The sequence below is a fragment of the Panthera onca genome, chromosome B2 (assembly GCF_046562875.1).
Source record: "Panthera onca isolate mPanOnc1 chromosome B2, mPanOnc1 haplotype 2, whole genome shotgun sequence".
In the NCBI taxonomy this organism is placed as follows: Eukaryota; Metazoa; Chordata; class Mammalia; order Carnivora; family Felidae; genus Panthera; species Panthera onca.
This window is the reverse complement of record NC_138343.1, coordinates 105064443-105082855: the sequence shown is the minus strand read 5'-3', so window position 1 is coordinate 105082855 and position 18413 is coordinate 105064443. Positions and strand designations below refer to the sequence as shown.

The 18413-nt window shown below is 37.9% G+C and overlaps 1 protein-coding gene across 1 annotated transcript in view; it reads right to left on the bottom strand.

Moving 5' to 3' along the window:
* Nucleotides 1-4410: 4410 nt before the first annotated feature.
* RFX6 (regulatory factor X6) overlaps nt 4411-18413 on the bottom strand; it is a 57020-nt gene continuing 43017 nt past the window's right edge. Inside the window, exons 11-19 of the mRNA XM_060616490.3 lie at nt 17581-17740; nt 16527-16671; nt 15239-15348; nt 13643-13760; nt 12091-12213; nt 11221-11427; nt 9531-10043; nt 8468-8680; nt 4411-5856 (exon numbers count right to left, since the gene is read on the bottom strand). Of these exons, the coding sequence (XP_060472473.2) occupies nt 5681-5856; nt 8468-8680; nt 9531-10043; nt 11221-11427; nt 12091-12213; nt 13643-13760; nt 15239-15348; nt 16527-16671; nt 17581-17740 (1765 nt within the window). The 3' untranslated portion in view covers nt 4411-5680. The remainder of the gene's footprint in view (nt 5857-8467; nt 8681-9530; nt 10044-11220; nt 11428-12090; nt 12214-13642; nt 13761-15238; nt 15349-16526; nt 16672-17580; nt 17741-18413) is intronic.

Below are 18413 nucleotides of genomic sequence, written 5' to 3'. Positions count from 1 at the left end.
CGTGAGCAGACATATTTGTTAAAGTGGGATAAAATTGAATATCCCTTGGAAATTTCAACGTTAACTCCTTAACAAAAAGCTAACCAAGGCTAAGAACATGACCAAGACATTTCATTAAAATATTCAAGTAATAAATAGAAGTCTTGAGATTAAATGAAATATTTGTAAATAATGAGATAAGGTTTTTAATAGGAACAGGAATCTAGAAGTATTCTACATTTATATGTATGTCCAAAGCTTCCCATCCTATTGAATGAACAGAGAACTAGAACTTTCTAGTTATGACAGAACTTCTAGATATGACAAGTAAAACAGTCAATCTAATGAGTGGTCAATTTTATCCCCATAAACATCTGCATGTAATACCTATTACATGAGAATTTTAAGAAAGAAAATCAGAGATCTCTCCAACTGGATTAGATGCCAAAACAAAAACAAAAACAAACAAAAAACAAAACAAAACAAAAAAAAACAAAACAAAAAAACCCTAAATTACTTTGGTCATTCTGGAAGTAGACTATTTTTATAAGAAGAAACATTTCTACCATAATATCATATAGCCAAGATAAAGAAAAATTAAGCACTATTTATAAGATTTTGATATTAGAAAACTAATTGAAAACCTTTTTACCAAACAGAACAGAGATAAGCCCTTATTTTGTAATCAAATATCTCAAAATTACTGAATAGATTACTCATTGCAACTACCAATCACTTCCAGCCATTGCTAACACCTATAATCAAAGAGTAACTGAAATGTATTTTCTTTTCATTTAAGCAGTGTGCTTTTGGAACAGACAAGTTGCGTTCTCTGCCATTTACAAACTAGAGGATTTAATTTAGAATTCTATAATTGAATGAGATAGTACAATAACCTTTTATATAAACTCATCATTTCTTATCTTTCCCAAAGCACAAAATGTCCTGTATGCCATAATCACCATTGTTTACTTTTCTGGAAGGTTTTTGTTTAAATTTCTCTAACTGACCTGGGATTATGAATCTGCCTTCAAAATACAGTATGAACAGTTTGCTACTCCAGTCCTTATAAGAGTTCAAAGCTGTTATTGTGAAACTTGTAGGACAATTAATTTTGCTTCCTGTTATATAGAAATCTGAGTACCTGTAATCTCTCTTTCCAGGGAGTTCATACATATCACTCTCATTTGTCTCCTGCTTTTTTGAAAAATTGGAACTTTGGGTTTGGGTTTCAGAATTCATTTATCTCAAAGCGTTTTTCTTTCTTTCTCTCTTTTTCTTTTTCTTTTTTGGGGAGTTCGTGGGGGAGAATGCACTACCTGGCAGTATTCTTTGTCCTGTTTTTGTGGACTGCGTTTTATGCTCATAAATTTATGAGCATAAATTCAGTGGTTGGAAAACATCACCAGGGAAGTTTGCTGTTTATCATGTTTGCTGGTTATCTAATTTGATGTTTATCATGTTTTTCTGAAGAAGAGAAACATGCTGCTGTGGACTGGTGACTGTAGTCAGGGAAGCTGTACTCTGAATGGCTAAATGGAGACCATGTCAGTAAGGGCTCCAAGGGTAAATTTGGGAGAGCAGGAGAGAATGGGGTATCGTGCTTCACTGGTCAGGGTGGCACAGTCTCAGCTCTGGTGTTCTAGAGTCTAGGTCCAGGCACCTGTGGCCTCAGTGTCCTCTTACAGGGGCCCACCCATTGCTGCCTACTGGACCCCTCTCACAAAGCTGGTCTCTAGCTCTCCTTCCCTCTCTTTCTCCCTGCTTCTAGTCCTACTCTTCTGCTTGTTTGCTTCTCTAAGCTATGTGTAGGAGTTTCATAGTCACAGTAGCTGAAGAAATCATCTAATTGGGTTAGTTGGATTCTATTTAATGTAGAGTGCCATTACTGGTCAGAGTTTGGGGACATTCATCTCACAGCCTACTCCATTTCTCCATGGAAGTGTTACTTTATTTCTTGCCACAGTTCTTCATTGTGCAAATCTGTCCCACATGCTGCAAGATATTCACATCCCTGGTCTTGACACTAAATGCCAGTGCACCCACCGGTTGTCTTTAGGTATCATGTGAGTAAAAAATATTCTCTTTCCCATTTCCAAAATGGGTTCTTGACATGGGCGACCCCGAGAGTCTCACGGACTTTTTTCTCTCAAAGCAGAAACAAAGAGAAAGATTTTACATCACAACTGTAATTAGAATTTAGCTTAAATGATTTTTTAAAAAATCCTTTCTAATCTGAAAGCATACTTGGGAACATATAACTGAGGAGAGCTCTAACTTTTCTCCACCACCTGGAGAGAGGAAAATAAATCAGATCTCCTTTGATCTGTAATTCTATGTTAATGACATAGCTGGGCTTTAGTTTTTCTTCAAGCTGTTATAAAATAAGCTCTTGGTTTCTGAATTGTATTGAGTCCACCGAATTATTTGGAATGCTCATTTTTCCTTATGCCATTTATCTCTAGTAACCACTAAAACACAAGATTTGAAAGATAGTACTCCAAGAACGGAGTATTTAAACCTCTCCCTTTTTTATTTCTACCCTTAATTTTGGGCTTCACATAGGCATTAGCTTGAACAGGTCACTTTTTTTTTTTTCTCTTTTTTTATTTATTATTTTTGAGAGAGAGAGAGCACATGAGTGGGGAAGGGGTAGGGATGGGGAATTGAGGATGCAAAGTAGGCTCTGTGCTGACAGCAGAGAGCCCAATGTGGGACTCAAACTCACAAACTGAGATTATGACCTGGGCCAAAGCCGGACACTCAACCGACTGAACCACCCAGGCGCCCCCAAGTCACTTCTTTATAATTGATAGTCCACAACTTCTAAAAATTACTTGATTTACTTTTAAAAACAGAAACACTAGAAAGCTAGGCTAAGATCCTTTAACTATATTAAAATTAACCTAAAGAGTACCAGAAAAAGCCTTGAGCATCCAAGCTTTAGATCCATGAAGGAAGCAATTCTAGAATGATGAGTGCAGCTGAAAGGCAGGAAGGTATTAAATGTCTCAAGCTCCTTCTAAGTAAAATTAATGATGCTGTCACTTTTAATTCATGCAGGAATGGCACCACCTCTCCAGAGGCATTTGGAAACATGGAAGATGTTGTTAGTTGTCGCAAGGCTGGGTGAGTGGAGTGCTTTGGTGTTTGAGTGCCGGGGATACTAAATCTTGTGCAATATGCAGAATGATCCTGCAAAACAAAGAATTGTCCTGCCTGAAAGCCAGTAGTGCCCACAATAAGAAACGCTATTATACATCTAATAGACATAAACCCAAGTCCCACTACTTGGGGAAAAGAGCAAGTTAGTCTTCCTGATGTCAAAATTTAGCACCTTGTCATTGTACATGAAACCCAGAGATAATGTTTACTTTTCTTCTGCACTTCTCCCTGCTCCATATAATTTTCCCTCATCTATGAAGGGGTTGTCAATCCAGGGTCAACTATTTATACTGAAATAGTTTGCAAATAGGGTTAAAGAAAACTTTAGCGCCACTACTAACATATTCCTTTTTTAAAAATGTTTTTCATGTTTATTTATGATTAAGAGACAGAGAGAGACAGAGCATGAGCATGGGAGGGGCAGAGAGAGGAGGAGACACAGAATCCAAAGCAGGCTCCGAGCTGTCAGCACAGAGCTCGACCTGGGACTCGAACTCACAAACTGCGAGATCACAACCTGAGCCGAAGCCGGATGCTCAACCAACTGAGCCACCCAGGCGCCCCTAACATATTCCTTTTTAATTCCTGATATCTCCAGTCACCAATCCTTTAATTGTACTAAATGATGCTTATGCTTCTTTGAAATTTCTTATTCCCGCTCCTTTCACTCTGCTTCCATGTAGTCTCTGCACTTACCTGCTGGACGTCTGGATGAGAGAAATAGCCTCTCAAATAGCCCATTCTTGGGCTAGTTCCTCTCCTGTCTGGTCCTCCTCCCTTTCCAGCTGTTGCTGGCTGTTCCTTAAACATCATGTCCCATATTACTTTTTACTCAAAAATCTTCAATGAGCTTCTACTTCCTATCGCATCACCCCTTCTTCATCATATCAGAACTTACCAAAGGCATTGGCAGGGTTTTATTTTTACAGTCGTATTTTGATTTTCATCTTTTCAACTTGCATTTTTCAATGTGCCTGACGTAAAATAGATGCTGAGTATATATGTAATTACTATATGGTGGAAATTTGGCTCTTAATTTTCGAGACTTATGTCCAAACATTTCTTAAAGCTGTTTTGCTTTTCACTTCAGTCCAAGCCCTTCATAATTTCACTCTCCTTTGTATTCTTACAGTATTACTACAAATCATAGAACATTTATTCCTATTTCTCATCATTTGTTACTGTGCAGAATTTTCTGCTCAATTAATTAGCTCATAAACTACATGCTACTAAGCAAATGGTAGCAACACTCTGAGAAGTCCACAATTAATTTGTTTATTGCTTTCTGAAAACAATCTGCAGTTTGTCTTCACCAAATTACATCATGATGTATAATGGGTATTTGGGGCTTACAAATCCTTTAAAAATGTACTCGGAGCTCATAGTATAACCCAATCCTTAATACAAATAATATAAGTCCTGTCATATGACTGTAGGAAAAGCCTGTGAAGTTAATGGAGGTTTCCCATTACAGGCCATGAGTCTTGCAACAGACCTTTCAGCTAAGATATACAAAAATGAAAAGGAAACAGACCTAGATAGATGGTGTATCAAATTCTATTAACTCGTATGGAATGAATTCCTCACTTCTGAATTTCTCTTTGCATTCAAATGATCCTTGAACACTCATTCATTCTTAGTTTATAAGCCAAGTACTTGATTAAAGACTGCTTCTAAATCTTTAGAAGTTCAAATGGTCTATAAGCCACAATTTCCTTATATTTATATGCATGGATAGGATATGAAAATATTCTTGAATTATGATGTTTTCACCAACCAGCTTTACTCTTTAATTCAGTATCCAAAGGAACTTTGCCTGTGAATCCTAAGCATTCTTCAGAAACAGTAACAGTTATAAGAGCAATCAAGGATTTAAAAATATTTTCATACTTTATTTCTTTCATTTCTTCTTACCTTTCTTAAATAAAGAGGGAAAGCATTCATAATCTCCGTTCAGTTACATAGAATTGGAATACTGCTATGTAACAGAACTCATCACACTAATGCACAGGATTGAAAGTCAAGCAACTTTGGTCTAGGCTGAATTGAATTAAGTCTTGACCTTGTAAACATTTCCACAGGAGGTAGAACACACACACTCGACTTTTTGTCAAATAAGGGATAGTAAACAATGATTCTGAGACCCTAATAAATTAAAGGTATTTTAAAGGTATTAAATAATTCTTTCTTTTTATAGACCAAAGATGAAGCAGCACACAGATTTTCAATAAATTAGGAAGCAAAATATTAAATCTTCATAGCTGAAATGTTTGCATCTTCAAAGCTCCAGTGGTTCAATTTGATAATGTTTGAAACTGTAATTAATAACGAGATCACATTTTAAACAATTTGCGTGCAAGGCAAAGTCTGCAAGTATCTCCATTCATTATGGAGTTGTCCATAGTTTTGTACCAGTGACTTGAAAACAATGTCCTGCCACTGTATATTCCATTTTCTTTACCCTGATGGCAATCCGAATGAACAATATTTGAGCAGTAGAGATTCTTAGTTTCAATCCTCACTCAACATTGTTGGTTTAAGTGCCTCCAGCTGCTGTTCCCATGAACACAGTGTTGATGGGTGGTAAAGAGGACACCATTTCTCTACCATTTGCTCCATGGGAATCCAAGGTCTCTTGAGCTGGATACTGATTGGAAGCTCCATACATACATTGGGATGAGGAGGAAGGAATTGGGGTTTGCAAGCTGGATGCTGTAAGGGAAAATGTAATCAGCAATTGAATATTGACTGACATTTTTTTCCTTTCCAAGTGCCACTCATTTTAAGCCTCCTGTATTTATTTTTGCATTTATCACCCATACCTATGCTATTTTCCTAGAAATTGTTTTTACTTCTACACATTTCACAAAGAAAACTCCATTTCAAACTTAAATTCAGACAACTTTATCACCAAAATATATCCCCAGTCTACTTCCTCTTTCCATCCACACTTCCTCAATTATTCAAACCCCCGTGTTCTCTTACCTGGACCAACACAGCCGCCTCCTAACTAGTCTTAGGACTGTCACCTTTGCCCCACCCTCTCATTCTGCAGGGAACAGCCAGGATAATGCTGCTGATGTATACATCAAATTGTTGCTGTTCTCAAACTCTACAAAGACTTCCCCCCCACTCTTAGAACAGAATCCAAGCTCTCTGCCCTGGTTCGCAACGTCTTCTGTGAACTGGTCTCTGCCTTCTGATTGATTTTACTCTACTGTCTTCATTCACCATGCTCAAAGCACATTGGCCTTCTTGCTGCCCACTCAGTTTTCCTTGTTCCCATTTCAGAGACTGTGCACTTGTCATCTCTTCTGCCACCACTCCACCATCAGACCTTCAAGTCATCGCCTCCTAATCGCTCAACTTTCAACTCAAATATCTCTGCCTCAGGATTCCTTTCCCAACCATCTCACCAAAAGCAGTTTCTCCATAACCATGTGTCATTTTGCCCTATTTAACTGACTTCAGAGTACCTGACACTATCTTTTTTTTCTGCATTTGTCTATATAATCATCCCTTAATCTCTCCTTCCTAGAAGGTAAACTTCTTATAGGCAAGAACTCTGTCTGATCACCACCATAACCTCAAACTTAGAATGAAGTTTGGCACACAGTAGTTGGTTCTCAAAAATTTGACCAACTGGCTCTCTGACACTACATTTCCTGCATGTATGGTTGCTGGCTTCTCATTGCTGTTTTTCTCATTTTTCTAACTACCATCTTCTCTGTCCCTGGAAACTAGGTTTTCTAACTAAGGAAACATAGAGTGGGTCCTAAGTTCCCTCGCACTACTTACCCACTTACTCTGTTCCCTTTTTTCACTCAGAAGCCCTCTTTGCTATTTACTTGTAAGCCAGCTCTGTAAACTAAAGCTTAGAATCCATCCTACACCCAAGCTATGTTCCATCAAAGCTTCCACTATCTCTACGAGTAAACAGAACTAATAGTAACAATAGCAACACAGTACATTTTAGTCTCACGGTGAGGAAACTTCCTGAAGTGGAATTTTCTGCTTCATTAGAGTAACCTAGAAGCAATGACCATCTGCAGATAGCATGAGATGGGCTGCTAGACTCTGCTCAGGGAGCATCTGTGATGGTCACGGGAAGGGAAGAAGTGCTTCCTATTGAGTTATTGGAAAAGCACACTGAGAGAGGAGAGATGGAATTTATCTTATTTTCCCTTATGCTCCAGCTGGGTGTCAATGGCCTTTACTCCAGCTAGCTTGAAATCTATTCCACTGGAATATTTCAACCATCTCATATAAACATTAACACTCTGCCTTGATACTTACATGCATATATACTTGTCCTGTGATCCCTTATTAGCCATATTGGAAATTAAATCTATACATATATTTTTGCCCCATTTTTCAACTCACTGATGTATGGAGTTCCTACCATGTGACAGACACTTTGCAGGGTCCTGTTGATGTACAAATTGTACAAGTACAAGTTGCAGGATTTTCCCAGGGACAGCAACCTGGTTGGAAAAAGATGCTAGGGGACTTTATGGCAAACACACTGTTTTGCTCATTTTTACTTAAACTATATGTAACAGAGCAATAAAAATAGCAGCATTTTCTACAGAGCTGTCTAATCACATTTTACATACAATTGAGAAAATGACAGCAAACTCTATCACAAATCACCATTTTTTAAAACTTGGAGTGGTTTTAGGGTACTAGCGGAGATTATGGGGTCCAAAGATACCTCTTGGCACTGTCCCTGGGTCCAACCGTGAACAGGAGAGAGTGAGAAAAAGACATCATTACTGCCCTCGTAAAACTTATAGTCTTTTAGGGGCACCTGGGTGGCTCAGTCGGTTAAGCGTCCGACTTCGGCTCAGGTCACGATCTCACTGTCCGTGAGTTCGAGCCCCGTGTCGGCCTCTGTGCTGACTGCTCAGAGCCTGGAGCCTGTTTCAGATTCTGTGTCTCCCTCTCTCTGACCCTCCCCCGTTCATGCTCTGTGTCTCTCTGTCTCAAAAATAAATAAACGTTAAAAAAAATAAATAAAAAAACTTAAAGTCTTTTAGACTGCATTTGACAGATTATATTCATGTTTTGCATACATAATAGGTGCCAGCTATTTTTTTGAAAGAATAAGAGATTTAGCAGTGGGTTGCAGAGTGACCAACAGACTGAGAAAGGGGAGACTGTTACCAACAGACACAAAAATATGACTTTCGATCCAAAGTGATGAATCACTTGTAGGAATATGACCTCCAGGTTTACCTCAATAGTCACCCTCCAAAGTAAGACTACATACCTGAGGTCAGCAGCCTTTAAAATGTTTTCAAGAACTACTAAAATAATTTACCTACTACTGGAGTTCGACACGCAACTGATGGTGATGTGTCTGCGTAAAATGAGCTGGTCTGCTTTCTACTATTGTCATCTAAAATGTTAAGTGGATCGTGGATGTCACTGTAGGGAGGCAGTGAGCGAACACTGCTGATGACAGAAACATGTTGGTTCACCATCGATCCGAGTCTATGAGACTCTGGGTAGTTTATGTTGCTTCCATAGTATCCTACAACAGAAAAAGTCAGGAATGTATTGTTAACGTACTACAAAGAATATTCCAGGAATGAAAAAAGGGACAAGATAATAGGGAGGGGCCTAAAGATGCCATATTATAAATATTACATTCACATCCATCTTTACTATAGAGTTGGATTTGTGCTTGTATAAGGATACGCTTCACTCTGCTGGGTTTTTTTGTTTTTAAAAAAACACAAAGGAGTTATCCTATTATTAATTTTCAGATGTAAGACTACATCTCTCTCATATTTTCTTCATCTAAATTAACAAGATCTTCCTATAAAAAAAAAAGCACTACTAACTTCTCACAAAGATTATACTACTTGTCAAATACCAATTTTATTTACAGATTTATGTTACTGGGAGAAGGACTGGTCTACATCTAGAAGAGAGGACACAGAACCTGCATTGGTGGCTGAAGAAAGAAGTCCACAGACCTTTCCAACTCCCTAAACTTTAAGTGTTTTATCAGACTAATGGGGGGCACAGTTTCTGTCCTAATCTGTATGATCTGCTGCTAGTTCTCTGTAAGAAACATTATTTACTACAAATAAAATGGACAGAACATTCTTCTTTTGGGCTTATTAAGGGAGATCTCAAACATACAGTTTGACATAGTATTTTTTTCATCATTTGTGGCATTTAAAAGGGCAACTTTAAAAAAAACCCACAAGAATTGTATCTGGAAGAAATTAGCTCCAAGTATCTAAGATTCCATGATCTTTGGAAACTTTACGTGGGATGGCATACTACTCAGAGAGGTGGAGCTCAATTCAATGTCTGATTTTGTCTTACTGCCATCTCAAAAGCCAGGAAAAATTCTTTAAAAATTTCAATACCATTCGGTGAATTAGGAGGCAATGTTGCTCCTTGGCAGCTGGCAGCGCCCGCATTGCTCAGGAAATTGAAGCTTCCTGTATTTAAAAACTGCATACTGTGTGAATCTTGGCTGTGTGAGGATGGTCCGTAGCTGGAAGGTGGTCGAGAATTATATGGAGACCCAGCACAGCTGCCACTGAAGAAGTCTCTAGAAAGCTGCTGTTCACTCCAGGCCATGCATCGACCATGCTCTGGGCGATGAGGATAGACTCCTGATGGGGGGTGAGGCTGTGCCCTAAACACAGTCTGATAGTTAGAGTTGGTCCCATAAAAGTCATGGCTGGTTTGAGGATGAGTAGGATAAATGGGCTCTGGGAATGTTGAGCAGTGGGGTGGAGCTGACAGGACTGGGCCCACACTTTGAGGTCTTCCTGCCATTGGTCCCTGGTTAATGACACTTCCTCGGCTCGCCATGGCTGGAGAAATGGGTGGTGTCATCAGATGACCAGTGTTCTGGGAAAGGTCCATTTGACCTGGAAAAAATTACCAGAGCCTTCACAAGTGGCATATAAAAGTAGATGGATGCATATCTTTAAAAATTATTCAAAAGATTTATCAATATGCTTTTTTAAAAAAAATGTTCATTCTTACTCTCTAAAAATTACAGAACTGGGGAACATTAAAAACCTAGGTTTAAAAGATACCATCACAAAAAAATAAACAAACAAATAAATAAAAGACACCATCACAATACATGTATATTTCACAATACTGAAGTGTTTTACACTTGATCTTGGCCAAAAGGCCGAGAAGCAATAATAGTGAAGTGTTTTGAAGTTAGTCACTATGAACAAAAGTCTGCGATGGTTTCATGCTTCCATGGGTATGAAGATGGTTAGAGCTCAAGCTTGGGAAAGTCAAGGGATCTGCTCTTTACAATTCCCCATAATTAAAAAAACAAACTGAATGTTAAATGGTTTGATTTTTAGGATAACAGAAAAAGGCAATAGTGTCAAAATGCCCATGGCTTCAAAGCAAGCCAATTCAAAACATCACGCAAACACCCCTGATCAACGAGTTATGAATGCCACCCACTCTGAGGGTGTTTGATTTTCCACTGGTGGAATTGGGCCCCTGAGCTATAAGGCCTTCCCAGGTTTAAAATTCTGTGTGTCCAATGAAGTTATATATTTCAGAAAAGACGTAATGCAAGAAGCAGACGTAAAATATTATCTAGTAGTGAGTTCCAGCCACTTAACATTCGGATTGATACAAAGGGGATGCTAGACCAAAGATGAAAAGTATTGTAATGGTTTTCTAAAATGGCCAAATCCACTTTTTAATGGAGGAGAAATAGTCTCCTCAAAAGCCAAAAACAAATAAGAGGCCCAGTTTTTTGACTCTCAAAGCATCTTCAGGATTTTATGTGTACCTAATCTAATTTTTTCTTCCACTTAATGAAGATAACTATTCGTATTTCTGATATAACTGAGAGAGCATGTCACAGTGTGGTACCTATGTTAACAATGGCATTGATAAAAATGTGAATGAAAAATGTTGAAAATCACAGAAACTGTACAAAGCTTTCATGCAAGTTAGGTAAGACAAGTCTTGTTTACTCTTTGAATGCCTGAAGGTCACCAGTTTTGAAGAACACACAGGAATAGGCTCCTGTGAGATGCACTGAAGCCCAAATGTTTCCCAATGTACCTGTGAGCGGCATGGTGTCTGTATTCCCAGCAGGAAATGGGTGTAGAGCAGAGGGTAAGCCTCCAGGATGACTGGATGATAGAGGAAGATAGGGTGTTTCCACATGGCTTTCATTCTTCACAGTGTCACTGGAAACAGTGCTCCCTTTATTACGGTTGGCCAGAAAGCAAGAACTCGGAGAAGCAGTGAAGGCAGCTTTACTTGCATCTGGAAAGATTTTTTTTTTTCTTAACAGGAAAGCTAACGTCATTCCCATATTCCTAGTATATAAGCCCAAGAAAAGGAAACTGAAAACGCTCTAGGGTCATGTCATAAATCTGGAAACTCCGGGGAAATATGTGCCATGGGAAACAAGGCTGGCAGATGTCTGGTCTTGGCAGTGGTGCTAGATTTTTGCTGTTGTTGCTACCTGTACCTTTGTGAGTGTGAGGCGTGTTCTGAAGGGTGCCAACCACCACCCCGCCCCCGCCCCGGGAGTGGACAGTCTTCAAAATGCAAGTCATCACATCCCAAATGGACATGTTCTCTTCCTTCTTTAAGCTCCCATAGAACTTCTTTCTACACCATTTATAAGGTGTGTACCACAGGTGTTGTCTTTAATGCTGATTATTTTTTTATTTTAATCACCTATCTACCTTAATTGATTTCATATCCTTTAGAACTTCCAGGAAATTCCTCTGACTACTCTAAGTATAAATGGTGGAGAGAAAAAATAGTGCTCCAATGGTGTTAATATACTGTGTTAGTAGTAACACGCCTGGGGAAAAAAACTCTGAGACTGTTATAGCCCCACACAACGTGTGCTTACAAATTCTGGAACTTAGGTTTAAATACAGAAATACGTAAAACAAAGTATACATTTTAAATTACCTGAATTCTTCATATACTTGTCCAATAAATTCTGTAACTCCTGCTCTTTGTCATTATTGAACTGGGTCTCCATGGCAAGGAGAATGTATTCATCAAGAAGCATTCGGATCAAATGGAAAGAACCTTGTTTGTGGATGGGAAGAGGGAGAGGACAATGTGAGATGAAAGGAGGGAGAGAAGGAGAAGGAAAGAGAAAGAGAGAAGTCGAGTTATCTTTGTGACCATCTCACAACACTTTACAAGGAGCAACTGAAATAAACAAATACTTGTTGGACTTTAAATGACCTGCTAAGACCAACATGCTTAACTTGGGTCTCTAATCTTTCTGTGTACCGCCTGCCCAGCTCACTGTGTATACTGTCCTGCCAGCTCTTTGGCCGCTAATTACATCAAAGGAAAATACGGATGAAAGTGAGACATGCTTTATGCTTTAAGAGGGCACACATTGGAGTGTGATAAGCTTTAACCTGAGGAGAATGAGCTCTACTCTGCTGTATTTCTGTTTACTTTGTACTAAATAATTAGACAATGGCCACCATGGGTCTGAAAAAAGTATCAAGTAAGATGTCTTTCTAGCCTGAAACAAAGTTCCCTTTGGTTTCAAAAAACCAAAAGAGTTATTTTCATTTGGAAGTTGTCTTGGAAAACCTTAAACTTCTTTGAAGAGATTTCCCAGCAAAAGTCTGTTTTCATAATAAAGTCAGGCTTCAGTGTGGTATGTTTTAAGAAACCTCACACAAAACCAAGATATTTCAAATAATAGGCTCAATACATTTTGTTCATCCTTCAATACAAGTTCACTGATTTTATCTAATTCCACTGAGGATTAAATAAAAACAACTTAGTTAACTGTAACCTATTTTATAATGTAAAGATTTCTTGGAAAGCTAAATGCAGGAGTACTGTCCACAAGACAGCATTATAGCTGCAAACTAAGAATCCCAGAAATTTTAGAAAAAGGAAGATATTCAATTTTTAAAAGAGCTAACTTGACTCAGTTTGTTTCACAAGTCAAATCAATCAGGAAAGAGGTTTCAGAAACATATGAAAGCATGTCCTCTCAGCTGCTCTTTGACTGCAGCTATGTAGTTCCTGAAAAAGATGCAAAAATTTGCCATATTGCAGTTGGTGCCTTTGGAAAATCATGTACTAATTACTGTTTACTTGCCTGTCTAACAAAAAAAAAATTATCCAAGCACTGATGGGATGTAATGATAATAGCTGCCATTCTAGAAGTGTTCACCGGGTACTAGACTGTGTTTTTATATATATTGTCTCACTAAAGTGCCAATACAATCCAGCAAGGGGAATATTCATCCTCTTCGACCAACTTGGGGGGGGGTAAAAACCCAAGCCAGAGAGAAGCAGTGTTAGGATTTAACTCTGCATGTGGTCTGACTCCAAAACCCAGGCTCCTACCTACCATTCTCTATGGCTCGACAGTCAGATTTGAGCAGTATCAGTGCCACACGTTTAAAAACTGATAGGAAATGTGACTGGAAAGTGAATTATGTATTCAGATAGGAAGAGCTTTATAAAGCACTTAGGATACCAAAACTGGATGCATTGTTCAAGGTGAGGTTATGCATTACTCGAGCACCAAAAAAACTCCACTTGAGCAGAAAGTCTTGAGCCCTCTTCTTTAACGATCTTCCATTTTGTTTGCTGGTCTACAAGTAAAGGAACAAAATGAAACTATAAAATCTGTCATCTCATTACTACATGCATCCTGCATAAAATCAAGAGGTTGATAAGCTGTCTGACAAATGGACAGATGGCATGACACGCAATTTATTTTATCAGATATAATGATCTGTCCAGGGATTTTAATTTTAGTCTGTCTTTGCTGTGATTTTTAAGGTTGATAGATCTTTATTCTGCATGGTTTTGTTACGTAGCAGAATCAGACAACACAATGAAATAATTTACAAAATACTTCGTCTCTTAATTTTCCTTTGACAGAACTTTAAAAAGAACAGAAGGCGAAGTGTGAAAGAAGGGTTATATATTTCTGTGAATGATTAACTCTGACTTCTCTGGTCCTGAATGATAATCTGTTTTCCTTCCAGGAGAAAAAGAAAAGTCCCTACAATATAACCAGTTTCCTTGATACAGAATGGCTAACACCAACTAGTGATGGATCTATTTGCTCTTATTGCCTTGTTTCATGATGGATTGACTTGCAGGTTAACTGAAAGGGTTGAAAAAACACAGAAAATACAAAATACTGCACTCCCAGAATTTAAAAATGCAAATACTTAAAACCACATTTTCTGTCAGCATTTATGAAAATTTGCTTTTTAGAGAAGGGTCAGATCTTTTCAGCTTTAAAAAAAATTTTTTTGGGGCACCTGGGTGGCTCAGTTGGTTGAGCGTCTGACTTCAGCCCGGGTCACGATCTCGTGGTCTGTGAGTTCGAGCCCCGCGTCAGGCTCTGGGCTGATGGCTCAGAGCCTGGAGCCTGCTTCCGATTCTGTGTCTCCCTCTCTCTCTGCCCCTCCCCCATTCATGCTCTGTCTCTCTCTGTCTCAAGAATAAATAAACGTTAAAAAAAAAATTAAAAAAAAAATTTTTTTAATGTTTACTTATTTTTGAGAGAGACAGAAAGTGTGAGCAGGGGAGGGGCAGAGAGAGAGAGGGAGACAGAGAATCCAAAGCAGGCTCCAGGCTCAGAGCGGTCAGCACAGAGCCTGATGCGGGGCTCGATGTGGGGCTCGATGCGGGGCTCGATGCAGGGCTCGATGCGGAGCTCGATGCGGGGCTCGAACTCATGAGCGGTGAGATCATGACCTGAGCCAAAGTTGGACACTTAACCGACTGAGCCACCCAGGTGCCCAGATCTTTTCGGCTTTTATCTTTCACCACCTATGTTACTCAGCTGTAACTGTACTGACTGACAGGGAATGCATAGTGTCTTGTAGTTCTTTGTCAAGAAATGATGAATAGAATTGAATCTATGCCCAACACTCTCAAATCTGGTCTGTTTCGAATTTTGATATTTGGGCCACCTTATTTGCAAGTCTTCAAGAGCTTTTCAAGGCATTTTTACACACAGACTATCACCCCTCCCCCACCATTCAAGGAATTACCAGTTTAGCATTTACTACTAAGAAAAATTTTATTTTCTGAATCTGTCATTGAAAAATACCTTAATAACTCTCTGCTCTACCACGGTATCCAACCATTCAATAAAAGCCTCCACGGTGGCATTCTTCTTAAGAAGATCTTTCAGTTCTTGGAACACTGTGATAGAATCATCTAAAATGAAAAAAGAAAGCAGAATATTACTCTACTTTGAACTCAAGAGAAAACCTAAAACTAGGAATCATTTAAGAATTTTGTAGCATAAAAGGGAAAGACAGAATAAATTAAATGTGTTAAAGAAATTATTTCATATCCTGAGAACAAGGAACAAAAAATCCTTAGTTTTTACTCTTCAACATTTTAATAATAAGTGTATGTATTTTGGCACATATTGAAATATAGGCTTATGTATTATATAAGCATGTATATACTGGGGAAGAGTAAGTTGTCAGTATAGTTGATTATTCATTCTGAGTCCAAAGCTTTCATTAAATGCAACAGCTTCATTGAAAGCTGATGAATGAAATAAGCTAAACTTGTTGATTTCCTGCTTGCTGAACTACTTTTATCTTTAGCCAAAATTAAATTCTGCACTGTGGAACTGAACCACTTACATGAATAATCTTTCATCTTATAAAAGTTAAAGGGGCCATTTAGAACTACTGTTTATTAAAGAATTTGAAGTTTACTGAACCCCAAAGGGTAATACAATTTTATACTAGGAAACAGAAAGCAGGGCTGATGTTGGACCACCCCAGAGAGCAGCCTATCACTTGTGCAACAGCCTATCAGAGGCTACACTTTGTCTTTTTGGAGAGAGAGGATGGGGAAATAGTGGATTGCTGTCCCTTGAAAATAGAACCTGGTAGTCTAGTCACACACATTAGCTTGCTAACTCTGTCAGATTGTCCAAACCTGTGCAGGTAATTTCTGCTTTGGAAAACAGTATTATATTGAGACATCATTTTGATATGCATCATATACCATATGATGCTAAGAGTGTAAAACACACGGAAATGTGTATGCATATAAAGTTGGAAGAGAGCTCACAACACTCAAAAACATGTTCATTATTGCCAAGTTATTTCTTTTTTTCTTTCGTTTATTTTTTACTTTTTTGGTTATTTCTTTTAAAAAAATTTTTTTTAATGTTTATTAGAGACAGAGAGAGAGGTATAGAGAGACAGAAAAAGAGGGAGAGAGACAATCCCAAGCAGGCTCCACACTGTCAGCACAGAGCCTGATGTGGAGCTCAAACTCACGAACCAGGCGATCATGACCTGAGCCGAAACCAAGATGTCACTTGTGCCAAGGAGTTGACAGACCCAGCTCTAAACAGGAAGAAGACTTACGTTCAGTGTAGATATCTGATTCAGTGTCTGTGCTGCCAGAAATGGTGAGAAGGGCCTGCGATCCAATACTATTCAAGTCAACCTTTTCAATATCAGATACCATAGAATTCACAACATGCTGGTCGAAGAGAGCTGGTCTGGCAATCTGCATAAAGAAAGTAAAAAAGACACTAAACTATATTATCAAGAGTCTATCTAAAGAAAAGTTTTGGCTTCTAGAGAAATAGTTCCTTGAGACAAAAGTATCACAAATGTTTTATTTTAAAACTAAAAGCAATAGCTGAGACTCATGATCATCTCTGTTAAAGCTTTAAAAACTATTTTTGGAACTAGAAAATGAATTTTTTAATTCACGGTCATACAATAAGGATTTTACAATGTTACGCTTCTTATCTGGAACTAGCCCAATCAAGTCTTTTAAAATTTAGGGGGCTAAAAACTTCCACAAAGCAAACAATCATTTGAGAGGAGGGGAAATATATTTTTTAACAATATACAAACCTGTAATCCTAATTTAAGAATTACTTTTTTTCTTCCTATTTAAGAGATCCAAATTAGTAGTTTAAAATGTGTTCTTTGTGGGTTTCACATCAAATATTACATGGGCTCATTCCCCACAACCTTAATTTTTATTAACTGGATTCATAATGCAAAGAACTACTTTGCATTTTACATTGCACTCAGAAATTTTGTATTTTTTTACTTTTTATTTTGAAATAATATTAAATTTACAGAAAAGGAGGAAAGATAGTGCAGAATATTTCCATATTCTCCCTATCCCCCTTCTCCTATTGTTATCACCTTATCTAACCATTGTTTATTGCCCAAATCAGGAAATTAACATTGGTATAACACTGGTAGATAGACTACAGACATAATTCAAATTTCCATCAGTTTTCCCACTAATGTCCTTTTTCTATTCTAGCATTACTCTGGGGTCTCACATTACATTTAACTGTCTACTTAGTCTTCAATCTCTGAAAATTTCTTGCTCTTTGCTACCAGAGGGTTTTTTGTTTTTTTTTTTAATCTGGTGACTCAAATACCAACATACCTGAGCAAGGTGTAAGAAAGATGTTTGCCGTTTCAGAGAAGATACAAATCTTCGCACGATAGGTATCTTCTTGTCAGTTAGAGCTTCTGGCAAGTTTTCCAAAGATGAAACAACCCACTGTTCCCAATTTTTAGCAAAATTTCTTATATCTGCTAATAAGCTACACACACAAAAAGACTTATGTATTAAATGCTAAATTGTTCAAAATGCATTAAATAAATGTAGTTTAATGGAGGTATGCTATTATTCTGTGATTCCAAGAACATGACTTTGAAGTCTGATGGATTCAGCCTAGGTCTGCCATTTATCACCTTGGTCAAAATACTCAGTGTCCTCAAGTTCTGGCTTCATCTATTAAATGGGGACACGATTAGTATCTATGTCACAGGATTATTACTAGGACTACATAAAATAACTCATGGAGATTTCTCTGGTCAAATGTGGCATGCAGAGAGTAATCAATAAATAATACCTTATTGTTAATATTAACTCATGGTTCAGTCATTTTTGATAAAATATTTCTGGGTAAATGTAAGTACCCAGATTTTGCATATCTTGACTTCTTGAGAGATACTGCATAGGGATCATAATGTCATTTCAGGTACTTACTATTAGTGTCTAGTAATATATTTTTACAATCCAAATATGACTGTGGGATAGTGGGATACATGATCAAAAATGTACTATAGAACCCTATATAGAAACTTGCAAATGTTGGTTGTGTGTGTGCACAAACATTTATACAGAAACACAAAAATTTTAAAATCAGTCAATAATCTACACATTCTACCTCAACAAAAAAGATCTAAGTTTATATTTGGGATGGTGCTACA